The sequence below is a fragment of the Bubalus bubalis genome, chromosome 4 (assembly GCF_019923935.1).
Source record: "Bubalus bubalis isolate 160015118507 breed Murrah chromosome 4, NDDB_SH_1, whole genome shotgun sequence".
Classification (NCBI taxonomy): domain Eukaryota; kingdom Metazoa; phylum Chordata; class Mammalia; order Artiodactyla; family Bovidae; genus Bubalus; species Bubalus bubalis.
Window position 1 is genome coordinate 147,695,950 of NC_059160.1, and position 26,528 is coordinate 147,722,477.

At 36.3% G+C, this 26,528-nt stretch overlaps 1 protein-coding gene across 4 annotated transcripts in view; it reads right to left on the bottom strand.

Moving 5' to 3' along the window:
* MICU1 (mitochondrial calcium uptake 1) overlaps positions 1–26,528 on the bottom strand; it is a 223,646-nt gene that overhangs the window by 141,997 nt on the left and 55,121 nt on the right. For 2 of the 4 annotated variants that reach the window (XM_006077072.4, XM_006077071.4), the window contains exons 5-6: positions 17,378–17,421; positions 5,396–5,407 (exon numbers count right to left, since the gene is read on the bottom strand). In XM_006077072.4, coding sequence (XP_006077134.4) covers positions 5,396–5,407; positions 17,378–17,421 — 56 coding nt within the window. The remainder of the gene's footprint in view (positions 1–5,395; positions 5,408–17,377; positions 17,422–26,528) is intronic. The other 2 variants (XM_006077074.4, XM_006077073.4) reach the window with 1 other exon arrangement.

A 26,528-nucleotide genomic window follows, 5' to 3' on the forward strand; every position in this document is an offset into this window, starting at 1 on the left:
CTCCAATCACCTGAATCTCTGAAAGAATGCAGATAAACTGATCACAACAGAATTTCTATTCAAGTTACTGACAAATGTTATTCCCCTTTTGGAGAACAAAACTATGCACAATATTTCAAAGCAGTGAGCTCACTGACTTAAAATGAAATTTAACTGTTTTACCATTCATTTACATGACCTAGTCTTAGATCTTCTATGTTTTAAATATTAAAACATAGCAATAGACTCAATATCACTAGAACATTCAAATTACTGACCTCAAGTACAAAGAAATTAATAACCTCATAGGAGTCCTGGTATTGATCTCAACTGCACCATATCTAAATCTTTTAATTTTTCAGATAAGCTGAAAGACTTGAGTAAACTTAGAACAAATCAGCAATTACATGTGTAATATACTTCTCAGTTAGTCTAAAACCTCAAATTGTTTCACCAGGATGGCTTTATGCTGAAAGATTCACACTCTGGTTTCTTACCCATCACAAAAACTTATAAAATATCTGGTTAAAATTGCAGGAAACCATCAGGAGACCTGGGACTGGGATTTCCAGACACGATTCAAACAAACTTGTTAATACTCACTGTGCTCAAACACAGTGAGTATTATAATAGGTTTGAACAAAATAAGGCCAACAATTTTGCCTTCTAGGACTCAACTAGATAAAGCCAAAGAAAAAAAATCGTATCTAGGAGCTTAACCTCAATTATTTATTCTAGTTAAGATCTACTTTTCAAGTTCTATAGTTTAAGGTAAACTTTTTTCTGTTGAATAAAAGTTGATAGACTGTGCCAGCAAAATAGATGCTAACACATCATCTAAAACTTCAAAACATCTCTGGTATATAGAAAATCTGATAAAAAAACACAGCTTTACTATTTAAATTAAGATGTCATCTTTTATGAGATGGAAATAACTGGATTGTTTTAATACTAACATTTCTCTATGTTGCTGAAATACATTTCAAAGCCTGCCCAAATCCCTCAAAAAGTACTTGAGGTTGTATTTCAGAAACAATGATAATAATATGCTTCTTCCAAAAGATGCGATGTTGGCATATCATTTCCAAATGATAATAGTATTCCTACCTAAGGCTGGGTTAAGGCCAGGAAAGAAGGATGTTAGAAAGAAAGAGAAAAGTCAGCAATTTCCTCATGCAATTAATGCTTACTCTTCATTGTTTAGTTGGTGCATAGATAGGTGCCAAAGCCTTGTAAGATATCAATCTTAAACAATCACACTATTCTCAATCAAACAGAAAATGTTGCACAGTTAAAATACTTGTTATTCTTCTTTTATCCCATACCTGAACTTGCAGAAAGAAAGAATTTGGGGATATGTCAGATGAAAATTAAATTGAGATGTTTCTAATTTATAGTTCATGGTTTCTTCTATTCCTAACTCAGTTTCAAACTTTTTAAAAGTATTATTGAATTTGAGGCAACAAACAAAAATTTCTGTGCAACAAACTACAGAACGTGAATGCTTAAGATCCTGGAAACTTCACTCTTGCAGAAAGCCGTTCTCTTTTCAGTCCCAATTCTAGCCACTTTAGCTCTAAGAACAACTCCAAACTCCTAGAATACAAATGCTTTCCTACTTCATTAACTAGATGGCTAGAGAGAATAAGGATAATAAATGAGGATGCTTTAAAAAAAATAAAACAGTGGCAGAAGATTTGATTAAAGCAATGATAAAAATTCAAAAGTGTAATGCAATAGAATTCATTTCAAAGAAATGATATAACTTTATTGAAATGATCTATTTCAGTTCTTAGTATTTGATGAGGTGTTATCAAAACCCTAGATGTGGAAAATCATCAACCGTGTTAGTTTCTACCACATTATGCCTGCAAACTTGCTCCAAGGCAGCTCTGGGTGGGAGAATCTATATTTTGTCATTATTGATTATCTGCTATCCAAATCTAAGAATTTAATTTTGAATGTTGGCCACTCAAATCAATCAATGCTGAAAAGAACTGTCCTAAGCTCAGCAGCAATACTGGTTTCAGTCCCATGGGTTAGAAAAGGCTTCCCTATCACTTCGTGGGAAAAAAACCTCACATACAAATTTTGAAAAATAAGTTAATAGTGTTGTGCCTTCTTCTATTTGGAAAATCACTTTCAAGAAAAAATACACCATAGGAAAAAAGAAAAAGAGCTTCACTCTGAGGATCACCATTCATACCCTTGATTTACACTGTTCTAGAAACTACCATTTCCCAGGAAATCCTTTGGATGAAGAACTTTTAAATCATTTCAAAGTCAAACAGTTTTAGGTATTCCTTGAACACCACCAATGATTAAAGACATATTAAGAATTATAGTTTGCATGTTCTCTGTGTGCATGCTTAGTCACTCAGTCGTATCTGACTCTTTGCATGTTATGGACTGTAGCCCACCAGGATCCTCTGTCCATGGAATTCTCCAGACAACAATAATGGAGTAGGTTGCCATTCTCTTCTCCAGGGAATCTATCGAACACAGGGATCGAACCTGTGTCTCCTGCATAGCAGGCAGATTCTTTACCCTCTGAGCCATTGGGGAAGTCCATTCTGTGCTAGGTATTCTGTTAAACACTTCTATTATCTCTTTTAAGTTCTTACTGCAATTCTATGAGATAGGTGATACTATTACCTACACTTAACAGATATAAAACTGAGGGTTAGAGAAGAAGCCCAAGGTGACAATGCTATAAAGTGGCAGGACAGGTCATGATCTGACTCCAGAACCCATGCACAAACTATAGTATGTTGTATTATATCAAATGCACAAAAATACATCAGGTGTCTATATGGTGGTTTAGTTGTTAAGTCGTGTCCAACTCTTGCAACCCCATGGACTGTAGGCTGCTAGGCTCCTCTGTCCATGGGATTCTCCAGGCAAGAATACTGCAGTGGGTTGCCATTTCCTTCTCTAGGGGGATCTACCGACTCAAGGATTGAACCTGGGTTTCCTGCATTGCATGCAGATTCTTTATCAACTGAGCTATGAGGGAAGCCCAACTATTTGCAATTTCTAAAACTGATAATGCAGATCAAATACTGTTGGAACAAAACAGTTAGTTATTGTAAAATACTAATCTTGAGGTTTAGCTTGTATTAGCTTATTTATCTTGAAGATGAAAATCTAGTATATGATGTAGGTGCACATGATATTTTTATGCCTTGATTTGTTCAAACATGTATTTTAATAATTTGCAAAATAAGTCTCACTAAAAGAATGTAATGATTCTCTATAATCTTCTTAACTAGCAGATATTAGGTTGATTTATAATTGGAGAAGATTTTTAAGTTTAGAAATTTTTAAAAAAAATGCACCATGGCAAAGATAAATATGCAAACCAAGAACTATCCTCTGCAGTCAAAGGTCGTCAACACATATGAGTTGAGAAATCATTTTTAGCCATCATTAGAAGAAAAAAAATGTTTTGAGTGACTTTCATAGAAATCTATTTGTGTAACTTTCAAAGATGCTAGCATGTTTGTGCTAAAATGATTTTTAAAATTAAGTTAGTTTGGAACAAAGTCCTTTCAGATTGAAGTGAATTTCAAATTTTGTTTCATGATGGAAATGCTAAACAAAAAGGCACTGGAAATGTAATGGTTAGTCATGTTCATGCTTTCAAATCAACAATGATAAATCAAATGGGTTCACAGTTGATCCCAAATTCAAACACAACAAAATCTAAAATAAAAATGTATTTAAAGACATCTTAATATAAGTCTTAATATTTGGGGTAACCATGTAAACTATACCCTCCTTGGGAGCACTTAATGATTATATTATTGTTTCTTTGTTCAAGATGAATAATCAAGGACATGGGTTAAATCAACAGACTTTAGCAGTGGTGGAACTCAGGGACTGGAAAGAGACATTACAGTCACTCCCTACAGAAATATAATAAGTACTGACACCATTCATTAGCTGCATCTAAAGAATAGCACTCATACTGTACTACCAGGAAAAAAAACAACAAAATGATTCCAGCCTTTCCACAGGCAACAGGAACTTAGCATGCAAAGGACAAATCCCTGTAAGGAAGCAAGCAAGAAAGCCCTCTCCTATAAAGTAACTGCTCACTGACCTTTGGAAGCTTAAACAATTTTTACTAGTGTCACCAAAATGAGCAATGTTTATAGAACCCAACGTAAGTCAACAATTCCCCACTATCTATTCTAAGAAAAAGAGCTTATTATTTTTAATACAAAAAGCTTATTAATAAGAATTTTTAGCTGCTTCCTACAAACTGTCCTGCCATAAATAAGAGAACTGGAAGTGGCTTTCCTCAATCGCAGGTGTTAACATCTCATTTGATTTATGCTCCTTAGCACTTTGCATGATGGTTGAGCCATAGCTATTCTAAAACAAAATCTCTGGACTTAAGGAACATTGATAATGAGGTTATCAATCAATTATTTGGATATAATAATTTAAGTATTTGTTGATTTGTTTCAGAATGTAGTTAAAGGAAAATTAAGATAATCTACAGAACCACTAACCGGATGAATGGTTTGGGGGGTTGGTAAGGAAACTACTACAAATATATATACCATTTTAAGAACAAGGAAGCACAGGGAAAATGTTGTATAAAAATAAAGAACACCCTGTAATATTCACTAATTGATTATTTTAAGCCAAAAGATGTTCTAATTAAGTTTTATATTTTTATTAAGAAATGCAAGAATAATGTTTTTAGTGAATATTTTTGAATACATTTTAGTAGTTTATAAACTATAAGAAGTCTAAACCTTCAAAGATCAATTTGAAAAGTACTTCTTACGTGTGTCCTTGAAATTCTCCTTTGTCAGCCTACAAATCTATATATTCTTTTTCATCATTTTCTCTATGTATTTGTTGCTTTTCCAAGTTAAAGCTGTTGTTTAGCTCAAAAAAGCAAAATAATGAAGTGTTTCTAAATGCTTCATCTGTTTACTCAAGTCATTTTACTGACTTAAGTACAACTAAGTAACTGCTTATCTGTATTTATTACTTAAGAAATTTCAAAAGAAAAAAAAAGGACTAATTTTTCACTTGGAGTTGTCTCACCATCCCTGTTACAGTTCAGCCAGGAACATGGCTTCCCTACTAAGACAATTTAAATGGCCCAACTGAGTATCTACTATACAATGTTTAAAATAGTTTCTTTAACTTTTGTGTGACACATAATGTTAAAACTTCCTTTTAAATTATGCTAGGTTCTATATTCTCAAGGACTTATGAAGTATTTGACCTGTCATATTAGAGATAAAGTACGTTAATTTAAAGTGACAGGAACTGAATCATTCTGAAGGGAGCAGGGAAAGGACATAAGCATGCACTGAACCTTTATCCCTGCACCATTACTATGGGTTTTGAAACATTAATTAATTTAAAGCACATGCTGCTGAGTCGGTACCTGCCAGAAATCCTGATCAGAAGATGAGAAAAAGAAAAAAATTGACATTGTTTGATTATATGAACAAAAACTCCTAAATTAAACATACATGTATCACAAACAATTATAACATATAAGGACCAAATGAGATTTGTAATAAAAGGACTGAAAATCTGTAAACAGGAAATGAGAAATACATAGAAATATTTTATATATTATCTAGTAGGTACAGTAGGACAAAACAAAACAAAAACCCAAGTAATTCAATTCTTAACCTTCCCCTAAAAAACACACAATTTCAGAAAAACTTGACAACACTATAAAAAGAGAATACATGAATAATTAATTTATTAAAGAAAAGGGAAAGCAAATATTTAACTTTTTTTCATAGGTAGTCAAGCCATTTCTTTAAGGTTTCCTTTAAGGGTATCTTATTGTCATTTCATGACATATTTTTTAACTTCACAGCAAATCTGTTGGTTTACTAACCATATTTACCATATAGACAACCAACTCAGCCTGGAAAATCCCACGGGCAGAGGAGCCTGGTAGGTTGCCATCTATGGGGTCGCTAAGAGTCGGATACGACTGAGCGACTTCACTTTCATTTTTCACTTTCATGCATTGGAGAAGGCAATGGCAACCCACTCCAGTGTTCTTGCCTGGAGAATCCCAGGGACGGGGGAGCCTGGTGGGCTGCCGTTTATGGGGTCACACAGAGTCGGACACGACTGAAGTGACTTAGCAGCAGCAGCATGCTTTTCTCTAGCATTTCATACAAATGAAGAAGATAACACACACAATAGCAGCTAACTCCTTTCATAAACTGAGTAAAGGGCTCCAAGTAATGCAAAATAGCTATAATCTGTAGAGTCAGATACTTTGCCTTTTGTCTTGTTTTTATAGTTACAGAAGATAATTGATACTCAGAGGTTAAGTAGTCTCTTGCCCAAAGTTGTATGTGGCAGAATTCATATATGAATACAAGATTGTCTATACCCAAAACCACATTAATCTCATCCTATGCTTTTACACACTAATAAATATAATAATCCATAATTCTGTATTTTTCAAATTCAGTTCAGCATACCTACAATATCTACCAATCATTTATATGTAGCTATGAGATGCTCAAATTGTACATCCCTTGTAAAATATTTTAAACACCAAAACCAGATTTTCTGAGGGCTGTAGTGTCTACAAAGAACTAAAATTGCTAATTGGTAAGAAGAGAGAAAAGTGAGAAAATAGTTTTTAAAATTATTTAAAGAACTTCAGATGAGAAAGAAAGATGAAAAAATCTGAGACTAAAAATAAAACAGAAAAGTACAACAGGTGTAAAAGGATTTTCTGAAATGCTGAACCAGTACTTGATTTCATTTTGGTAATGTATTACACTGTAAACTTTTGCTTATCTAAAGGCTATAGAGTAGCTTGAATCAAATGATGCAACATTTAAACCAAAACCAATCAACATTTGAAAGACTAAATAGTTCAGTTTCTAACAGGAATATTATTTTCTCAATAGAAAGTAATCTTCATTTTAATGAGCCAAGATCCAATTTTCAAATATAGATAACAGTCTTCACTTTAAGAGTGATGGTTTCGATTAAAAAAGAAAAAGGAAAAAAAAGACACAAGATTTTTCAAAATGCCAATTGATATTCATGGCATTTGAGAAAACAATGGAGGAGATGACAGTGAAGTTGAAATTCTTCTAAATTCAGGTATTGAAATTTGTGTATCTCTTGTTTTCTTTCTTTAAAATTAAACACTGTGGTTTTTCAGGTTAACATAGGCTTTTAATCCAAGAAGAAAAAATTAACACTCTTTAACAAAGTGAAAACACCAAGTTCTTTTTTGCACAAATAACATTGTTAATAAAATATAAGAAATATTTGACAAGAGAAGTTTCTATTTACAACTAGATCATATCGACAAACAGCTTAGATACATGAAAGGAGATAGATAATAGCATAGTGCTTAAGACAGTGGATGCAGGAGCCAGAGTTCCAATTTGGACTCTTGGCTCCACCAATTACCAACTGTATGATCTCAGGTTAAAAAAAAAAGGCTAAGCTACTTAACTTATATGTATTTTAATATCTTATTTGTAAAATGATAAAAACAGCAAGCTATCTGAAAGAGTGTTTGTGTGCATTAGAATTATTATGTATAAACACTTGCAACAGTGCTTGGTGGATAATAAATACTCAAAAACTTCAACTATTGTTCTTTTTCATATTATTAGTAGTACTGACAGTAATAGCTCCCTCAAGAGACAAATAGAGTCAAGCATTTTTCATTTAGAAATTTTACTTTCAACTAAAACCACTGACAACCAATGAATGAATGTGTCAATGGAGTTTTTTTTTAAAGGGCTAAATTATCATCCCTAAAATAATAGGTAATTATGAAATATTTGTGGAGAACTTCAGGCTTCAAATAATTGAAATACTTTATGTATCCTCTTCGAATGTCTTACAATTTTTAGGACAATACAAACATGGATCAAAAAAATTCTGTCTATATATTCTTATTCATCAATGCACGTGTGCTAAGTTACTTCAACTGTGTCCAACTCTTTGTGACCCGATGGACTATACCCTGCCAGGCTTCTCTGTCCATGAGATTCTCCAGGCAAGAATACTGGAGTGGGTTGCCACGGCCTTCTCCAGGGAATCTTTGCAACCCAGGGACTGAACCGCTGTCTCATTATGTCTCCTGCATTGACACGAACTGGGAAGCCCTATTTATCTATAGAAAGACCTGAATAAATATACCAATTCACCAGGAATTTACAACTGACTGGTTTTGAGTCTGTGAAAAGCAAAAGAAAGGAGAGGAGGAAGTATCTAATTGTAGAAATCATAAGAAAATCAATCCTGCTATTAAAACTTGAGCAAAATTAAAGTAATTCAAATAAATATGAAGAGTCATCAAATTCTTCAGTTCAGTTCAGTTGCTCAGTTGTGTGTGACTCTTTGCGACCCCATGAATCACAGCATGCCAGGCATCCCTGCCCATCACCAATTCCCAGAGTTCACTCAAACTCATGTCCATTGAGTCAGTGATGCCATCCAGCCATCTTATCCTCTGTCGTCCCCTTCTCCTCCTGCCCCCAATCCCTCCCAGCATCCGGGGCTTTTCCAATGAGTCAACTCTTCACATGAGGTGGCCAAAGTATTGGAGTTTAAGCTTCAGCATCAGTCCTTCCAACGAACACCCAGGACTGATCTCCTTAGAATGGACTGGTTGATCTCCTTGCAGTCCAAGGGACTCTCAAGAGTCTTCTCCAACACCACATGGCTGCAGTCACCATCTGAAGTGACTGGGGAGCCCAAAAAATAGTCTCTCACTGTTTCCATTGTTTCCCCATCTATTTGCCATGAAGTGATAGGACTGGATGCCATGATCCTAGTTTTCTGAATGTTGAGCTTTAAGCCAACTTTTTCACTCTCCTCTTTCACTTTCATCAAGAGGTTCTTTAGTTCTTCTTTGCTTTCTGCCATAAAGGTGGTGTCATCTGCATGTCTGAGATTATTGATATTTCTCCCAGCAATCTTGATTCCACCTTGTTTTTCATCCACCCCACCGTTTTGTATGATATACTCTGCATATAAGTTAAAGTAGGGTAACAATATGCAGCCTTGACGTACTCCTTTCCCGATTTGAAACCAGTCTGTTGTTCCATATCCAGTTTTAACTGTTGCTTCTTGACCTGCATAAAGATTTCTCAGGAGGCTGGTCAGGTGGTATGGTATTCCCACTTCTTTCAGAATTTTCAAATGAGTCAAATTTTCAAATGAGTCAGTTCTTTGCATCAGGTGGACAAAGTATTGGAGTTTCAGCTTCAGCATCAGTCTTTCCAATGAATATTCAGGACTGATTTCCTTTAGGATGGACTGGTTTCCTTTAGGATGGACTGGATCTCCTTGCAGTCAAAGGGACTTTCAATAAGTGTTCTCCAACACCATATTTCAAAAGCATCAATTATTCAGCACTCAGCTTTCTTTATAGTCCAACTCTCACATCCATACATGACTACTGGAAAAACTATAGCTTTGACTAGAGGTACCTTTGTTGGCAAAGTAATGTCTCTGCTTTTTAATATGCTGAAGTAAGATGTTTTTCTGGAACTCTCTTGCTTTTTTGATGATCCAACGGATGTTGGCAATTTGATCTCTGGTTCCTCTGCCTTTTCTAAATCCAGCTTGAACACCTGGAAGTCACAGTTCACATACTATTGAAACCTGGCTTGGAGAACTTTGAGCATTACTTTGCTAGTGTGCGAGATGATGCAATTGTGTGGTAGTTGGAACATTCTTTGGCATTGCCCTTCTTTGGGACTGGAATGAAAACTGACCTCTTTCAGTCCTGTGGCCACTGCTGAGTTTTCCAAAATTGCTGGCATATTGAGTGCAGCACTTTCACAGCATCATCTTTTAGGATTTGAAATAGCTCAACTGGAATTCCATCACTTCCACTAGCTTTGTTCGTAGTGATGCTTCCTAAGGCCCACTTGACTTTGCCTTCCAGGATGTCTGGCTCTAGGTGAGTGATCACACCATCGTGGTTATCAGGGTCATGAAGATCTTTTCTGTATAGTTCTTCTGTGTATTCTTGCCATCTCTTCATAATATCTTCAGCTTCTGTTAGGTCCATACCATTTCCGTCCTTTATTGTGCCCATCTTTTTCATGAAATGTTCCGTTGGTATCTCTAATTTTCTTGAAGAGATCTCTAGTCTTTCCCATTCTATTGTTTTCCTCTATTTCTTCACATTGATCACTAAGGAAGGCTTTCTTATCTCTCCTTGCTGTTCTTTGGAACTCTGCATTCAAATGAGTAGATCTTTCCTTTTCTCCTTTGCCTTTCGCTTCTCTTCTTTTCATAGCTATTTGTAAGGCCTACTCAGACAACCAATTTGCCTTTTTGGATTTCTTTTTCTTGGCGATGGTCTTGATCACTGCCTCCCATACAATGTCATGAACTACTTTCCACAGTTCTTCAGGCACTCTATCAGATCTAATCCCTTGAATCTGTTTCTCACTTCCACTGTACAATCATAAGGGATTTGATTTAGGGCATACATGAATGGTCTGGTGGTTTTCCCTACTTTCTTCAATTTAAGCCTGAATTTGGCAATAAGGAGGTCATGATCTGAGCCACAGTCAGCTCCCGGTCTTGTTTTTGCTGACTCTAGAGAGCTTCTCCATCTTTGGCTGCAAAGAATATAATCAATCTAATTTCAGTATTGACCATAGAGTCTTCCCTTGTGTTGCTGGAAGAGGGTGTTTCCTATGACCAGTGCATTCTCTTGGCAAAACTCTTGTTAGCCTTTGCCCTGTTTCGTTTTGTACTTCAAGGCCAAATTTGCCTGATACTCCAGGTATCTTTTGACTTCCTACTTTTGCATTCCAATTCCCTATAATGAAAAGGACATCTTTTTTGGGTTTAGTTCTAGAAGGTCTTGTAGGTCTTCATAGAACCATTCAACTTCAACTTCAACTTTTTCAGCATTACTGGCTAAGGCGTAGACTTGGATTACTGTGACAATGAATGGTTTGCCTTGGAAACAAACAGAGATCATTCTGTCGCTTTTGAGATTGCATCCAAGAACTGCATTTCAGACTCTTTTATTGATCATGATGGCTACTCCATTTCTTCTAAAGGATTCTTGCCCACAGTAGTAGATATAATGGTCATCTGAATTAAATTCACCCATTCCAGTCCATTATACTTCACTGATTCCTAAAATATCGATGTTTACTCTTGCCATCTCCTGTTTGACCACTTTCAATTTGCCTTGATTCATGGACCTAACACTCCAGGTTCCTATGCAACATTGATCTTTACAGCATTGGAGTTTACCTCCATCACCAGTCCCATCCACAAGTGGGTGTTGTTTTTGCATTGTCTCCATCTCTTCATTCTTTTGGGAGTTATGTCTCCACCAATCTTCAGTAGCATATTGGGCACCTACCGACCTGGGGAGTTCATCTTTATGTCCTATCTTTTGACCTTTTCATACTGTTCATGGGGTTCTCAAGACAATATTGAAGTTGTTTGCCACTTCCTTTTCCAGGGGACCACCAAATTCTACACCATAAGAATTTCAGTCCCCCTGCTAACTAACATCTTTGATCTGCAATACAATTTACTCTTAAAAGACAGGAAATATCTTACATAACTTACTATATGCATCAAGGAGTAATACTATACTTGACCTTATTGGAAGACTCCTATTTTACCTGTGATATGAATAATCACAACTCAAAGCATTCAGACCATTACAGTACAGGAAAAAAATGTGCCCATACTCCACTTGGGGAAACAAGACTTTTCCCTAAAAGGAACGGAATTTTAAACTTCACCAATACTTTTAAAAAGAACTTTTACCTAAGTGAGTAATTAAAAGCATTTGGTTATATTAAAGCTTTGACTTCTAACTACAGCTCTATCTTTTTTATTCTTGCATATCATCTTTTTATTATAAACACTATAATTGGTATTTTCTTTTCTAGACTTTGACTGTACTTTCCTCTCTTTCACCTCAATGTGGACAATGTTTCAATTTGATTTAAAATGTTTTCCTTTTCCATGTAAACAAATATTCTTGTCAGCATCATAAAGGAGATGGAAATAAAACACATGTTAATTCTTTTTCCAAATTAGGAGAGATTCTAAGGGGACTGAAATTACAAATAATGAAAAGACTCATTCCAGAGGCATGATTTTTGAAAAGTTCAGGGAGAGGTTAGGGGAAAAGGGAACTTGATAGAAAGGAAAGAATAAAAAATCTATTTTCTTTTTTTTTTAATCTATTTTCAAAAAAAGAAATATATTTTGGAATGATAATAATGGACAACTAGTTTCAATGGGCAATTCATCATTACTTAAAAATAGAGTATTAACTACTTCAAAGACAGCATGAACTTTGACTACTTCAAGGCTCTGGAATACTGGTATTCTTTGAAGAAACAATTTTACCTAGATGATGCAGTTTTCTACTGTAACTTGAAAAAAAGAAAAACTCATGGTAGGGTTTGAGATAGAGAAAATTGTCTATTACAGACAATAATAACAGAAAATATAAAACATAATTTCTAACTGGTGGTATGTTAAGGAAAAAAGGAGAAGTAAGAGAAACAGGAAAATGAAGGGTTTCAGGACAGCAATTACATGAACAAATATTTGACAACTATGTAAAATAAAGGCTCTATTTAGAAGGGTGCTTTGTCTTACAGACCAATTATTGGATGATAAAAAGTTAAACTCAGGAAAAAGTACAGCTTTCATTAAAGAAATAATTCATGAAATAATGGTATTAACAAATCATAACGAGAATGTACAGACACTGTGGGGAAAGAATGCATTTTTTAAAAAAATCTATGATATATTACACTAAAAGAAAAGCCAGACCATACTCTGTGTTACCATCTGTATACTAGTGCCAACACTCTAATTATAATGATTTTCAAATATCCTCAAATAGAAAATCTGAACTCTTTAAGTGTTGAGGTTTTTAAACTAGTCTGAATATTTTTTAAAATATTATTTACCTACAATTTATATTTTTTAAAAATTAATTATTTTTTTTGCTGTGCTGGGTGTTTGTCGCTTTGTGCAGGCTTTCCCTAGCAGCAGTGAACAGGGGCTGCTCTCTGGTTGTGGTGTGCCTGCCTCTTGTTGTGGTGGTTTGTCTTATTGTGGAGCACCCTCCTAGGTGCTCCAAGGCATATGGGATCCTCCCCGATCAGGGATTGAACCTGAACTGGCAGGTGGATTCTTATCCACTGCGCCACCAGGGAAGTCCCTACAAAATATATTCTTAAAACAAAAGGCCACTGGCTGTAGTTTCTTTATACAAGGCCTGTGTTAGCAGATAGTTTTGAAATGCATAAATGCTGCAAGTTTCAATAATAATGTATTGCATGACTTTTCTACAAAGGAAATTGCTAAGCATCCTTAGAGTAAGGGTATGCTAAGCATCCTTAGCATACATTAACATAAAGTAGCGATGAGCTCTGGAAAAAAGATCTTCCCCCCCAAATTCAAAAGCTGCTTAATCAAATTCAATTTCACGAACTATCAGTTGAAACAGCAGTTTCATTTACTTCTTGAAAACTCTCTAGTCAAAAAGAAGAAAAGATAAGTAAGGAATAACTGCAATTATTTGTCCATATCATTGGGCCATTCTTTTCTACTTTGCTGGAGTTTGTATGAAATTCAAGTACAAATGAGAAAACACTCCAGGAAAATGATACTACTTCTACATTTCTTCTTGCTTTTAATGACCAAAAACACTAAACTACAATTCAACATGAAGGCAATAAAATAAGACAATTTCTTAGTGGTCAAATGATAGACTTCATTAAATGGTGTGCTGAATGTTAAAACAATGGAGAAATAAAGAGGATGAGAACAAATATTTCTCTAAGTAATTTATAACTAGTTCATCTTTCAAGTTAAAAAATGGAGAGAGGGAGAAAGAAAATTATCTGTTTAAAAATCAAAATAAATTTGAAAGGAAACGCAAGTGTTTTCTTAGTAGTAATGACTACTAAGTTTCTAACCATCATGCATGAAATTTACTATAATTACCACATACATCTGTTTTTTCAACAGGAAATTATTTTAGGAGTTATGTACTCTGGAAACTGCTACTCAACAACTGAGATTTTCTGATTGGGAGAACAAGAGTCATGAAGATCCAAAGGAAAAGAATTAAGATCAACACTTGAATTGAAGGAGGAAATAGACAGAACAGGTTCCATCTTAAAAGTTGGACTCCATCTTGGGCCAGACTGTGGACTTTAAGCTATATGCCCAGTATCTATGGAAACGACATACCAACTGGAAAACCAGGTCCCCTGGATGGAAGGGCCCCAGTGCTCATACCTAGACTCTCTGTTGCCTAAAAGAATACCCTAATTATCTGTGTAACCGAATAGAATCATAAATTCTATTATGCTTATTGGGGTATGACCACAGGCCTATTGATAATTGTCCACTGTTAACTACCTAGGCTTAAGGCATATGAATCAGGGATTAACTTTGATTGTATCTTTCTTTTCCTTTGTTCAGACTAGTTTCAGGGGATTTGGGGAGGTGGGTTTGGGCACGTATACTTCAGAAAAACTGGTCAGGGTCCTTGGCTAAGAGGAGACTCTGCCTTGGGCCCGCCAGTGGAATAAACTGAGTGAGTTTGTTTCCCGGAACGCGTGGCTACAACAGAATAAGCATTGATTCTTAAAATTATTGAGAAAAAAACTTGATACACTGCAAAAATCCCTGAAAAAACTACTAAGTTAATTAAGCACTGAATGAAACTTGCACTCTTCATTATTTAAGATTTAAAAACAGTATAGAAACTACTTTCTTAGACTTCATATGAAACAAAGACAATTCATAAAGACATAAACTAGACGTGAACTAAGTTTAAGTATCCCATTTAGAAAGCATAACCTTTACTCCTTAAAACAAAACCTTAATAATATATTTGATAGAATATAGGACTTAAATGAAGAAATTAGCAAAGGAATTAAACATGCGTATCATTATGTGGATGAAAGGGGAATTTGTGCACTCTTTCTGGGGACAGGCTAGCTGGCTCAGGGTCACTGGCTCAATTTTATATCTCCTTATGTAAGCGTCCCATTCTTTTATTTTCTTTCAGAATCTGTTCCCCTGGATGAAGTCAACTTTTATATGCCTGACTTTCATATAAATCATACTTTCAAACATTAGAACATTGATATCCTTAAATCTTGCCTTTCCTACTCTGATTTCAGATTTTGCACTTCAGTGCATAAACATTTGCAACTATAATCTGTTAAGAGTGCCTTCCAAACATAGAAGCACTGCCATTTTTGTCTCTGTAGCAAGAGGAGTACACAAATACTTTAAATTATTTTTTAAATTTATTTGCCTTTTATTGAAGGATAATTGCTTTATAGAATTTTGCTGTTTTCTGTCAAACCTCAACATGAATCTGCTGTATGGCTCAGGAAACTCAAATACTTATATTTTTATTGCATTTTACTCTTGCTATTTTATAAAGATGAGTGGAAATTGAAAAAAAATGCAAACAACACAAATGAAAAGAAATGTAGAGGTCAAAGATTTAAATCAATTGAAACAAAAGTGGAGCTCATCAGTCAACCCAAAAGTTGCAAATTTCTAGCATCAAGTTGACAAGTACTGGCCAAAACAGGAAAAAGTAAAGAGCACATATAAAACATGAGTTACTATTAGGGCTTCTATATTTGGGAGTTCTCTAGGAATGAAATTCCCCTTTTAACATGTAAAGCTGCTGTTTGACTTGCACATATATCCAACTTTACATATTTTTGGGTTTACAAAAAAGGACTGAATTCTCATGTTACTCTGGATTCCTTCAGTAGCAAAAAAAAAAAAAAACAAGTGATCTACAAAACTGATTTTGTTGTAAGATATTAGTGACATCATGAGTCATACCTCCAAGGAATATGCAACTGACTAGTTGATTTTTTTCTCAGGTCAGTCAAACATTTTATTGGTTACCTCCTTCCTATGTGCCAAGCATACTCTGGACTCTGAGTGACATAAAGATAAATAAGATAGGGGCCTAACCTGCCAGAGACTTGAAATCAGACCCTGGAACCAGTGTCTGCAGTAACCCTTTATATGGATAGTAGAGACACCAAGGATCAGAGAGAAGATGGGGTTGTCCCAAAGCAAAGCTAGAACTCTGAATCTGGGTCTCCTAGCATCTAAATGCCCTTTCTTTTTTTATCATTCTTTCTTTTAGAACATGTAATTTTAAAAAGAGGATAACCACAGATGGAGGCATTGTGCCACCTGAATAGAAAAAGTAAATTTTAGGCTGGAAGCCTTGGCTTCCAAGATCTCTCAGATCTCTCAACTTTTAAAACAGCCACTCATTCTTTCCACTTGTGCAAGAATCTGAGCACTTATATCTTCACCTTACCAATACATGTATTTTATATAAGGATGCAGGATTGACACATTTCTGCAACATCAGCTTCTATTAACCCTGACTTCTACCTGTCTAGAGCCTAGTTTGTAATCCTGCCTTTTTCAGCCACTTCATGATTTTCCTTCTGACTTCCTTCTTGTTAAGCTTTGTAAAGCCATCCCTGGCTTGATCTTTTTCCTGCTGTGCTTTCTTCCTCCTCTTGAAAATAGAACTTTTACTTTTCTCTCTGACTCTGTGTAATATTTTCTTTTTCTTTTTGGAGAATTCAGCCTGAAAGGGAAAAACATGTTTAACTGACTGTTTTGAGATAATAAAATTGAAAGTTTCATTTTCTATACTTAATGATTTATTATATGATTTATTCAGGCATAAAATAAATTGAAAGTAAGTATAATGCAAAATTTATATGCATATTGGGGTGCTCTTCATAACTGTTTTATTTTTATTTTTATTTTTTTAAATATTTATTCATTTATTTGGTTGCACCAGGTCTTAGTTGCAGCATGTGGGATCTAGTTCCCTGACCAGGGATCGAACCTGGGCCCCCTGCTTTGGGAGCTGAGAGAGTTAACCACTGGACCAGCAGGGAAGTCCCTTCATAACTGTTTTAAAACTACTAGTAAGGACTTCTGCAATTTTCTTGTTAGGGTTATGACTATATACTATCAATGTCTAAGGAAAGTCAAATCAGATAGGTGTTTTTATAAGAAATATAATATTGGGGAGTTGTTAACCTTTATAATGGTTTCTAAATTAAAATTCAAATGTCAAAACACACTCAATTAGCCCTCATTAAACACAGCAGACAACCCAACAGTATTACTTTATATGCAAAAACACAGAAGAACCTTCTGCTTGATTTTTTTCTGTAGAACCATTTGAAGGCACTTACAAGGCCTCCCAATGTAAGCACCAAGCTTTTTCAATAAGATAAACAGGTATTCAGAAATTTCTCACAAATAACTTTAGAGGAACTTTAATAAACAACAGGACATACATGTTGTGTCGTATTTCACTCACCTTTCCATCAAAGCGTTTTATTGTATATTGATCTAGACCCAAATCTGTAAAACAGAAAAAAATAATGCTTAGTCACTGATTATAACTCCGGTGAAATACGTGAAATGCTAGCTCTCAGTTTTGTTTCCAATCCCATTGAGATGGTTTAGCTACAACATTATTTGAACAGAAATGAAAATTCTGTCCCACTTTCAGACTTAAAGTGTTGGTACTAAAAAATACCAATCCTTTATTTTATATATGAGAATATGAAACTCTTAAGAGATAAAAAGGGTCCATTTACAGACCTAGTCATGTGCAAACCTATTCAACGGTAAAGCCAAACTAGAACCCTGGACTCTTCCCAGGATGATACTTTTTCATTACATCAAAATGATATATTACCTCTAAATAAGGTGAGGGGATATTAGTTTTATCTGAAAGCATAATCATTTTTTGTATAAAAATGTATAAAGAGATATGAGTTTAATACCAGGAGACATTTTGCAACACACCTAACAAATTCAAATCGGCCATCTTAATATGACCTTTTAAAGGTGGGCTAAATAATAAATTTAGCCTTGGGAATTCCTAGCATTGTGAAATACTAAGCACCATGAAAGATAAAAGGAAATATATTAAGTGTTCTTGAGGGCTGGGATTTTCTGTTTTTGATGATTGCTTTATCCCAGTATTTGGAGTAGTGCTTGATCACTAAAGACTTAAAAAAAACACAAAACTGAATGAGTAAGATACAGCCCTTGCCTTGAAGAGTTACAGTTTTGTAAGAAAGACATATGCAATAATGTTGCAAGGGGAGATACAATGAGTTCAGTAAGAGGATGCTGTGGGAATTTTTAGAGTGGAGAAATCAGTTCCCAATTATACTTATTTTTCTTGCATAATTACTCAGCTGTTTTCTTTCAGTTCTCACTTTCTTCATGCCAGTTCAGGCCCTTATTTCATTATGCTTACAGTAATACAATGATCAGAATATCACTGTCCCAAAGGAAGCTTTTTGCATTTCTGCTTCTACACATTTGGTTACACATGCTCATCTAAAATGTGCTTCACCTTCTAGAAGTCTATCCAGAATAAAATGAACCACTGACTGCAAAAGAAGAAGATAAGTCAGAAAAAAAGAAAATTTAAAAACAAATCTAATTTGAAACTTCACATGTACTCAAGAAAATATCAGTTATAAAGGCAGAACATGCCTCTATGATAAAAAAAAAATAGAGAACAAGAAAGAGTTGTAGACAATTAAAACTAGGAGGAGAGATAAGAAAGCATTCCTAAGTGAACAGTGCAAAGAAATAGAGGGAAACAATAGAATGGGAAAGAACAGAGAACTCATCAAGAAAATTAGAGATACCAAGGGAACATTTCATGAAGAAAGATGGGCACAATAAAGGACAGAAACAGTATGAACCTAACAGAAGCCAAAAAAATTAAGAAGAGGTGGCAAGAATACACAGAAGAATCATACAAAAAAGATCTTAATGACTCAGATAACCACAATGGTGTGATCACTGATCTAGAGCCAGATATCTTGGAGTGCGAAGTCAAGTGGGCCTTAATAGCATCATTACGGACAAAGCTAGTGGAGATAACGGAATTCCAGCTGAACTATTTCAAAGCCTAGAAGATGATGCTGTTAAAGTGCTGCACTCAGTATTCCAGCAAATTTGGAAACTCAGCAGTGACCACAGGACTGGAAAAGATCAGTTTTCATTCTAATTCCATAAAAAGGCAATGCCAAAGAATATATTCAAACTACCACACAGCTGCATTCATTTCACATGTTAGCAAGGTCATGCTCAAAATCCTTCAAGCTAGGCTTTAACAGTATGTGAACTGAGCACTTCTAGATGTACAAGCTGGATTTAGAAAATGCAGAGGAACCAGAGATCAAATTGCCAACATCCACTGGGTCATCAAAAAAGCAAGAGAATTCAGAAAACATCTACTTCCGCTTAGTCAACTATGCTAAAGGCTTTGACTGTGTGGATCACAACAACCTGAAGAAAATTCTTCAAGAAATGGGAATACCACAACACCTTACCCGCCTCCTGAGAAACCTGTATGCAGTTCAAGATATTTGGCAAAACTAATACAATTTTGTAAAGTTTAAAAATAAAATAAAATTAAAAAAAAAAAGTAAAAAGTAAAAAAAAAAAAAAAGAAGAAGCAACAGTTAGAACAGGACATGGAACAACAGACTGATTCAAAACTGGGAAAGGAGTACATCAAGGCTGTATATTGTCACCCTGAGTATTTAACTTATATGCAGAGAACAGAACATCATGTGAAATGGTTGGGGGAATGAAGCACAAGCTGGAATCAAGATTGCTGGGAGAAATATCAATAACCTCAGATATGCAGATGACACCACTCTTGTGGCAGAAAGCAAAGAGGAACTGGAGTCTCTTGATGTAGGTGAAAGAGGAAAGCTAAAAAGCTGGCTTAAAATTCAACATTCAAAAATCTAAGATCATGGCATCCAGTCCCATCACTTCATGGCAAATAGATGAGGAAACAATGGAAACAGTGACAGACTTTATTTTCTTGGGCTCCAAAATCACTGAGAATGATGACTGTAGCCATGAAATTAAAAGACGCTTGCTCCTTGGAAGAAAAGCTATGACAAACCTAGACAGTGTATTAAAAAGAAGAGACATTACTTGGCCATCAAAGGTCTGTCTAGTCAAAGCTATGGTTTTTCCAATAGTCATGTATGGATATGAGAGTTGGACCATAAAGAAGGCTGAGCGCCAAAGAATTGATGCTTTCGAACTGTGGTGTTAGAGAAGTCTCTTGAGAGTCCCTTGGGACTGCAAGGAGATCAAGTCAGTCAATCCTAAAGGAAATCAGTCCTGAATATTCATTGGAAGGACTCATACTGAAGCTAAAGCTCCAATACTTTGTCCACCTGATGCAAAGAGCTGACTCATTGGAAAAGACCCTGATGCTGGGAGAGACTGAAGGCAGGAGGAGAACAGGGGAGTACAGAGGACGATATGGTTGGAGGGCAGCACTGGCTCAATGGACATGAATATGAGCAAACTCTGGGTGATGGTGAAGAACAGGGAAGACTGTGATGCTGCATTCTATGGGGTTGCAAGAGTCGACACAACTTGGCGACTGACCCACAACAAAACTGTGATTGCCCGTTTCCTCATATTTCTTAATACACTGTCAAGAAATTACGAAAAGTTATCTCCCTGGACTGCTGCCAAAAAGACAACAGAATGGAAAAGAGAAAATAGAAGAGTGAATTACAGAAAAACAGAGACTCAATACAAGGTCTTCTGTCATGCAAGATCTTTTCTCATTCAGAAATACGGACAAAATAATTCAGAAAATATTAGCAGAAAATTTCTCATTTAAGTAAAATGAACAAAACTTACTTGTAATTCAGTGTATGCTTATGAAATCTCAGAAAACCAAGAACAGGAAAATCCTCCGAGTTCCCAGGAAAAAAAAGCCCTTCCTAGTCCTTTACAAAGGAATGAGAATCAGTCTAGGATCAGATATCTCATAAGTAAGGGAAATATATGCTTACTAATTAGAGCATCACTGTTCAACACAAATACATGTGAGCCACATGCATAATATAATATTTCCTAACAACTGCCTTTAAGAAAGTAAATAGAAACAGGTAAAATTAATTTTAATAATATATTTAACTTAACTGAATATATCCAAAATAGCATGATTTCAACATATAATCAATACAAAACTTATTGAGATATTTTGCATTACATTTATACTGAGTTTTTAAAATCTAGTATGTATTTTACAATTATAGCACATCTCAATTTAGACTAGCTACATTTCAAGTTATTACCATAATATCCAAAAGAATTCAAAAGTTAACTTGAACGGATTTATGTTTTTCATTGAATGCTCTTTACTATAGTTGGGAACATATTTTACCATGGGCATCTATCCAAAAAAAGAATGGGGCATGTGTGGACAGCCTGGCATGTACTGAGAATTCCTGTCATTTAAAAGCAAATAAAGACAAAGTACTTAGTTGAAATACATGATTGGTTCATCCTGTTATATTTAGATTTCTTTACCTGTCAAATGAAGGAGATGGTTGGATTAGATCAATTCTTAACATGGTTGCGGGGTGAAGTATGGGAAATGTGGATGGACTACTTCATTCTGTCCTTACTCCCTACTTCTCTTAAAATTCTAATAGCCTCAATTACAGTGGGGAAGGGAGAGTATGCTGAAAAGTGAAAACACAGCATGTATAATTTGAAAATGTAATCAGATGACTCCTCTTCCATTTCTCCACCCTCATTCTTTGGGTCTTAACTTAGAAACATTGGATGTTACGCTGCTATGCCTAGGGTGTTTTCTATGGATCTCAAACTTCCCTTCAAATAACTCCCACAGTCATTTAATGTTAACAGAGTGACCTAAACACTATCTCCTCCTTTTCATTCATGAGAAAGATGACCCTCAAAAGGATTAAATGACTGTTTTTGATTTTAAGTGTAACAATCTTTTTAAATAATGGCAGTTGCCCATCTTGAATACACACTAAAAATAATGTAAATGTGCATATAAGAATAGTCTCAGTTGAAGCTCTTGAGTGAACATTTAACTGGTTTGTTTTAAAGATGATAGCTACTCATTCTGTCAAAAGACATAAATGAAACTGAATCATATATATAATTTTGATATAATCACATATATAAAATCTAAATTTTAGAGCTTAAGTAAATGGAAACGATATAATTTTACATAAGAAGTCCCAGCTATCCTTTAATATTTAGAGACTCATTTTTCAGTTTAATACTAGAATTTATCCTAAAAAAATGAATGCAGAAAATTATCCTAAATTTTTATATAAATGATTGTATTTTCAGCTTATGTAAGTCAACAAAACATAGTTCAAGTTCATCAGATACAAGAGATAAACTTTTGCTTAAATTCTAAAAGTGCTGAAAGAAAAGAGTTTCAACCCAGATTTTTTTATTTAGTGAAAATATTTTTCAAGAATGAAGACAGGGCTTCCCTGGTGATCCAGTGATTAAAAATCTGCCTTGCAATAATGCAAAGGACATAGGTTCAATCCCTGGTCCAGGAAGATCTTACATGCCTGGGGGCAACTGAGCCCATGCATAACAATTCCTGAACCTGCTTGCCCACAACTAGAGAAAGATTGTGGGCAGCAACAAAGACCCAGTCATAAATAAATAAATAAATATTTGGGGGAAAAAAAAAAAAAAAAACGACCTTAAAAAAAAAAGAATGAAGACAAAATAAAAATGTTCTCAAATGAAGGAAAACCAAGAGAATTCATCACCAGCAGAACTGTTTAAAAATGTTATCCTTCAAGTGTGAAGAAAGTGATACCAGAAGAAAATATGGAACTTAAGGAATAAAGAACAACAGAAATACCTAATACCTATTACAGATAAATTTAACAGACTATTTTGGCAGTCGAAATAAAACCTTAAAACAGTATCTGGAAGAGTTTTCAGCTTATGTAGACGTAATACATATGATGTGTGCTTAGTTGCTCAGTTGTGTCCAACTCCTGCATGGACTGTAGCCTGCCAGGCTCCTCTGTCCGTGGGGATTCTCCAAGAAAGAATACTGGAGTGGGTTGCCATGCCCTCCTCCAGGGGCTCTTCCCAACCCAGGGATCGAAGCCAGATCTCCCGCATTGTAGGTGGATTCTTTATCGTCTGAACCAGCAGGGAAGCCCAAGAATATTGGTGTGGGTAGCCTATCCCTTCTCCAGGAAGGGAGTCCCAACCCAGGAATCAAACTGGGGTCTCCTGCATTACAGGCAAATTCTTTTACCAGCTGAGCTACCAGGGAAGCCAAATACATATGATACTATACCATAAAATGGGGAGAATACTCCACTTGAAGCAGTAAACTATAAATTCTTAGTAAACTGTGAAAAATTAACTATGTATTGATATATTATAATCCCAGTAGCAACCATTAAAGATACACAACAAAATATACTTCAATTCCTCTGCCAAAATCAATTAAAACAAAATATGAAAAAACCTTCAGGGATTCCCTGGTGGCTCAGTGATGAAGAATCGACCTAAATGCAGGAGACACAGGTTCGATCTGTGGTCCAGGAGGATCTCCCATATGCTGAGCAACTGAGTCCACATGCCACAACTACTGAGCCTGTGCTCTAGAGCCTGGGAACTGCAATTGTGGAGCCCACATGCCACAGTTACTGAAGCCTGTGCACCCTAGAGCCTGTGCTCCTCAGTGGGGGAGGCCACTGCAATAAGAAGTCCATGCATCTCAACTGGCGAGCAGCCCCTGATCGCTGCAACTAGAGAAATGCCTGTGCAGCAAGGAGGACTCAGCACAGCCAAAAACAAATAAGTAAACTAAATTTTTAAAAAAATCTCCAAATAATCTGAAAAGAATGCAGGAAAGAGGTAAGAGTAACATAAAAGGGGAAAACAAACAATAAAATGGTAGACCTTAATCTAAACATATCAAAAATTGCATTAAATATAAATCATCTAAATACATTAATTAAGAGGTAGAAACTGTCATATTGGATAAAAAACACGATCCAACTACATGTGGTCCATAAAAAACCTATTTTAAATATAATCATATAGGTAGGTTAAAAGTAACATGATGGAAAAAGAGGTATCATGAAGAATTAAAATAAAGACAGAGTAGCTACATAAATATCAGACTATGTGGACTTTAGAGCAAAAGAAATATTAGCAAGGATAAAGACGGTCAATTATATAATGAAAGAGGGTCAATTCACCAGGAAGACAGAATAATCCTAAGTGTGCATGTACCTAGTAAGAGAGTTTCAAAACATCTAAAGCAAAACTGATAGAACTGAAGAGATACAAACAGACAAATTCACAAATAAAGTCAGAGATCAACTCCCTTCTCTCAATAATTGACAGAGACAGGAATAGATAACCAGTAAGGATATGGAAGATGGAAAGATCAGTGGTTGCCTGGGACTTGCCAGGGAAAAAGTGGGAAGGCAGGATTACAAATGGGCACAAAGACATCCTAGGGGGTGATGAATATATTCATTATTTTGATTATGCTGATGGTTTCACCACTGTATACATCCAATTAGTATACCAAAACCTCATCAAACATTTAAATATGTGCTGCTTCTTTTGTTTTTGTTTGTTGTTCAGTTGCTCAACTGGACACTAAGCCTAGACTTGATAGACAATTAAGAATTGCTACTTCGTTTGCTACCACAAGCCCCACTGGTCACCAGAGTCAAGCTATTAAGGATGTGTCCTCCCGGTGGCAGTCACAAAAGCTGGAAAGTCAGACATATACACTGTTTAGAGATACCAGCAATCTGGGACAGGGTACAGGGAGAGCACAAAAATGATGCCCACTGGCCTGCCCAGTCTCTGAAGAAGTTTATAGTCAGACCATAGATGTGTAAAGTTTAATTAGAAGCCTCCCCTCAGGCAACAGCCATGAAGATAAGTTAGTAAGCCTCTTTACACAAAGATTGGGGTGTATTTCATGCTGGTTATCTGTGCTATGCGACCGGCGCACTAAGCGCAGGCGGCTGCAACTGGGGCACTAAGCGCGGCCGAGAGGAGCTACCCCAGGTCTGAGGTCAGGGGCAGAAGCCGGGAGGACCCCATGCCCGAAGAGCGGCGGCCAAGAGGAGTCAACCCATGTCCGTGGTCAGGGGCAATGGCCGAGAGTGCCAGACTGCGACGGCGCAGGAACGGACGAGAGGAGCAACCCCGCGTCCGAGGTCAAGGGCGGTGACGAGAAGAGTTACCCCAGGCCCCCAAGCCTGGAGGCCAGGGGCAGCGGCCGGGAGGAGCTACCCCACGCTCGAGGCCAGGGGCAGTGGCCGGGAGGACCAACCCCATGTCCAAGGAGCCATGGCTGCGCAGGCGCAGGAGGGCCTAGAGGAGCTATCCCATGTTGAAGGTCAGGAAGGGCGGCGGTGAGGAGATACCCCTCGTCCAAGGTAAGGAGCAGCGGCTGCGCTTTGCTGGAGCAGCCGTGAAGAGATACCCCACGCCCAAGGTAAGAGAAACCCAAGTAAGACGGTAAGAGTTTCAAGAGGGCATCAGAGGGCAGACACACTGAAACCATACTCACAGAAAACTAGTCAATCTAATCACACTAGGACCACAGCCTTGTCTAACTCAATGAAACTAAGCCATGCCCGTGGGACAACCCAAGACGGGCGGGTCATGGTGAAGAGATCTAAGGGAATGGCAAACCACTTCAGTATTCTTGCCTTGAGAACCCCATGAACAGTATGAAAAGGCAAAATGATAGGATACTGAAAGAGGAACTCCCCAAGTCAGTAGGTGCCCAATATGCTACTGGAGATCCGTGGAGAAATAACTCCAGAAAGAATGAAGGGATGGAGCCAAAGCAAAAACAATACCCAGCTGTGGATGTGACTGGTGATAGAAGCAAGGTCCGATGCTGTAAAGAGCAATATTGCATAGGAACCTGGAATGTCAGGTCCATTAATCAAGGCAAATTGGAAGTGGTCAAACAAGAAATGGCAAGAGTGAATGTTGACATTCCAGGAATCAGTGAACTAAAATGGACTGGAATGGGTGAATTTAACTCAGATGACCATTATATCTACTACTGCGGGCAGGAATCCCTCAGAAGAAATGGAGTAGCATTTATGGTCAACAAAAGAGTCCAAAATGCAGTACTTGGATGCAATCTCAAAAACGACAGAATGATCTCTGTTCATTTCCAAGGCAAACCATTCAATATCACAGTAATACAGGTCTATGCCCCAACCAGTAACGCTGAAGAAGCTGAAGCTGAACAGTTTTATGAAAACTTACAAGACCTTCTAGAACTAACACCCAAAAAAGATGTCCTTTTCATTACAGGGGACTGGAATGCAAAAGTAGGAAGTCAAGAAACACCTGGAGTAACAGGCAAATTTGGCCTTGGAATATGGAATGAAGCAGGGCAAAGACTAATAGAGTTTTGCCAAGAAAATGCACTGGTCATAACAAACACCCTCTTCCAACAACACAAGAGAAGACTCTACACTTAGACATCAACAGATGGTCAACACCGAAATCAGATTGATTATATTCTTTGCAGCCAAAGATGGAGAAGCCCTATACAGTCAACAAAAACAAGACCAGGAGCTGACTGTGGCTCAGATCAT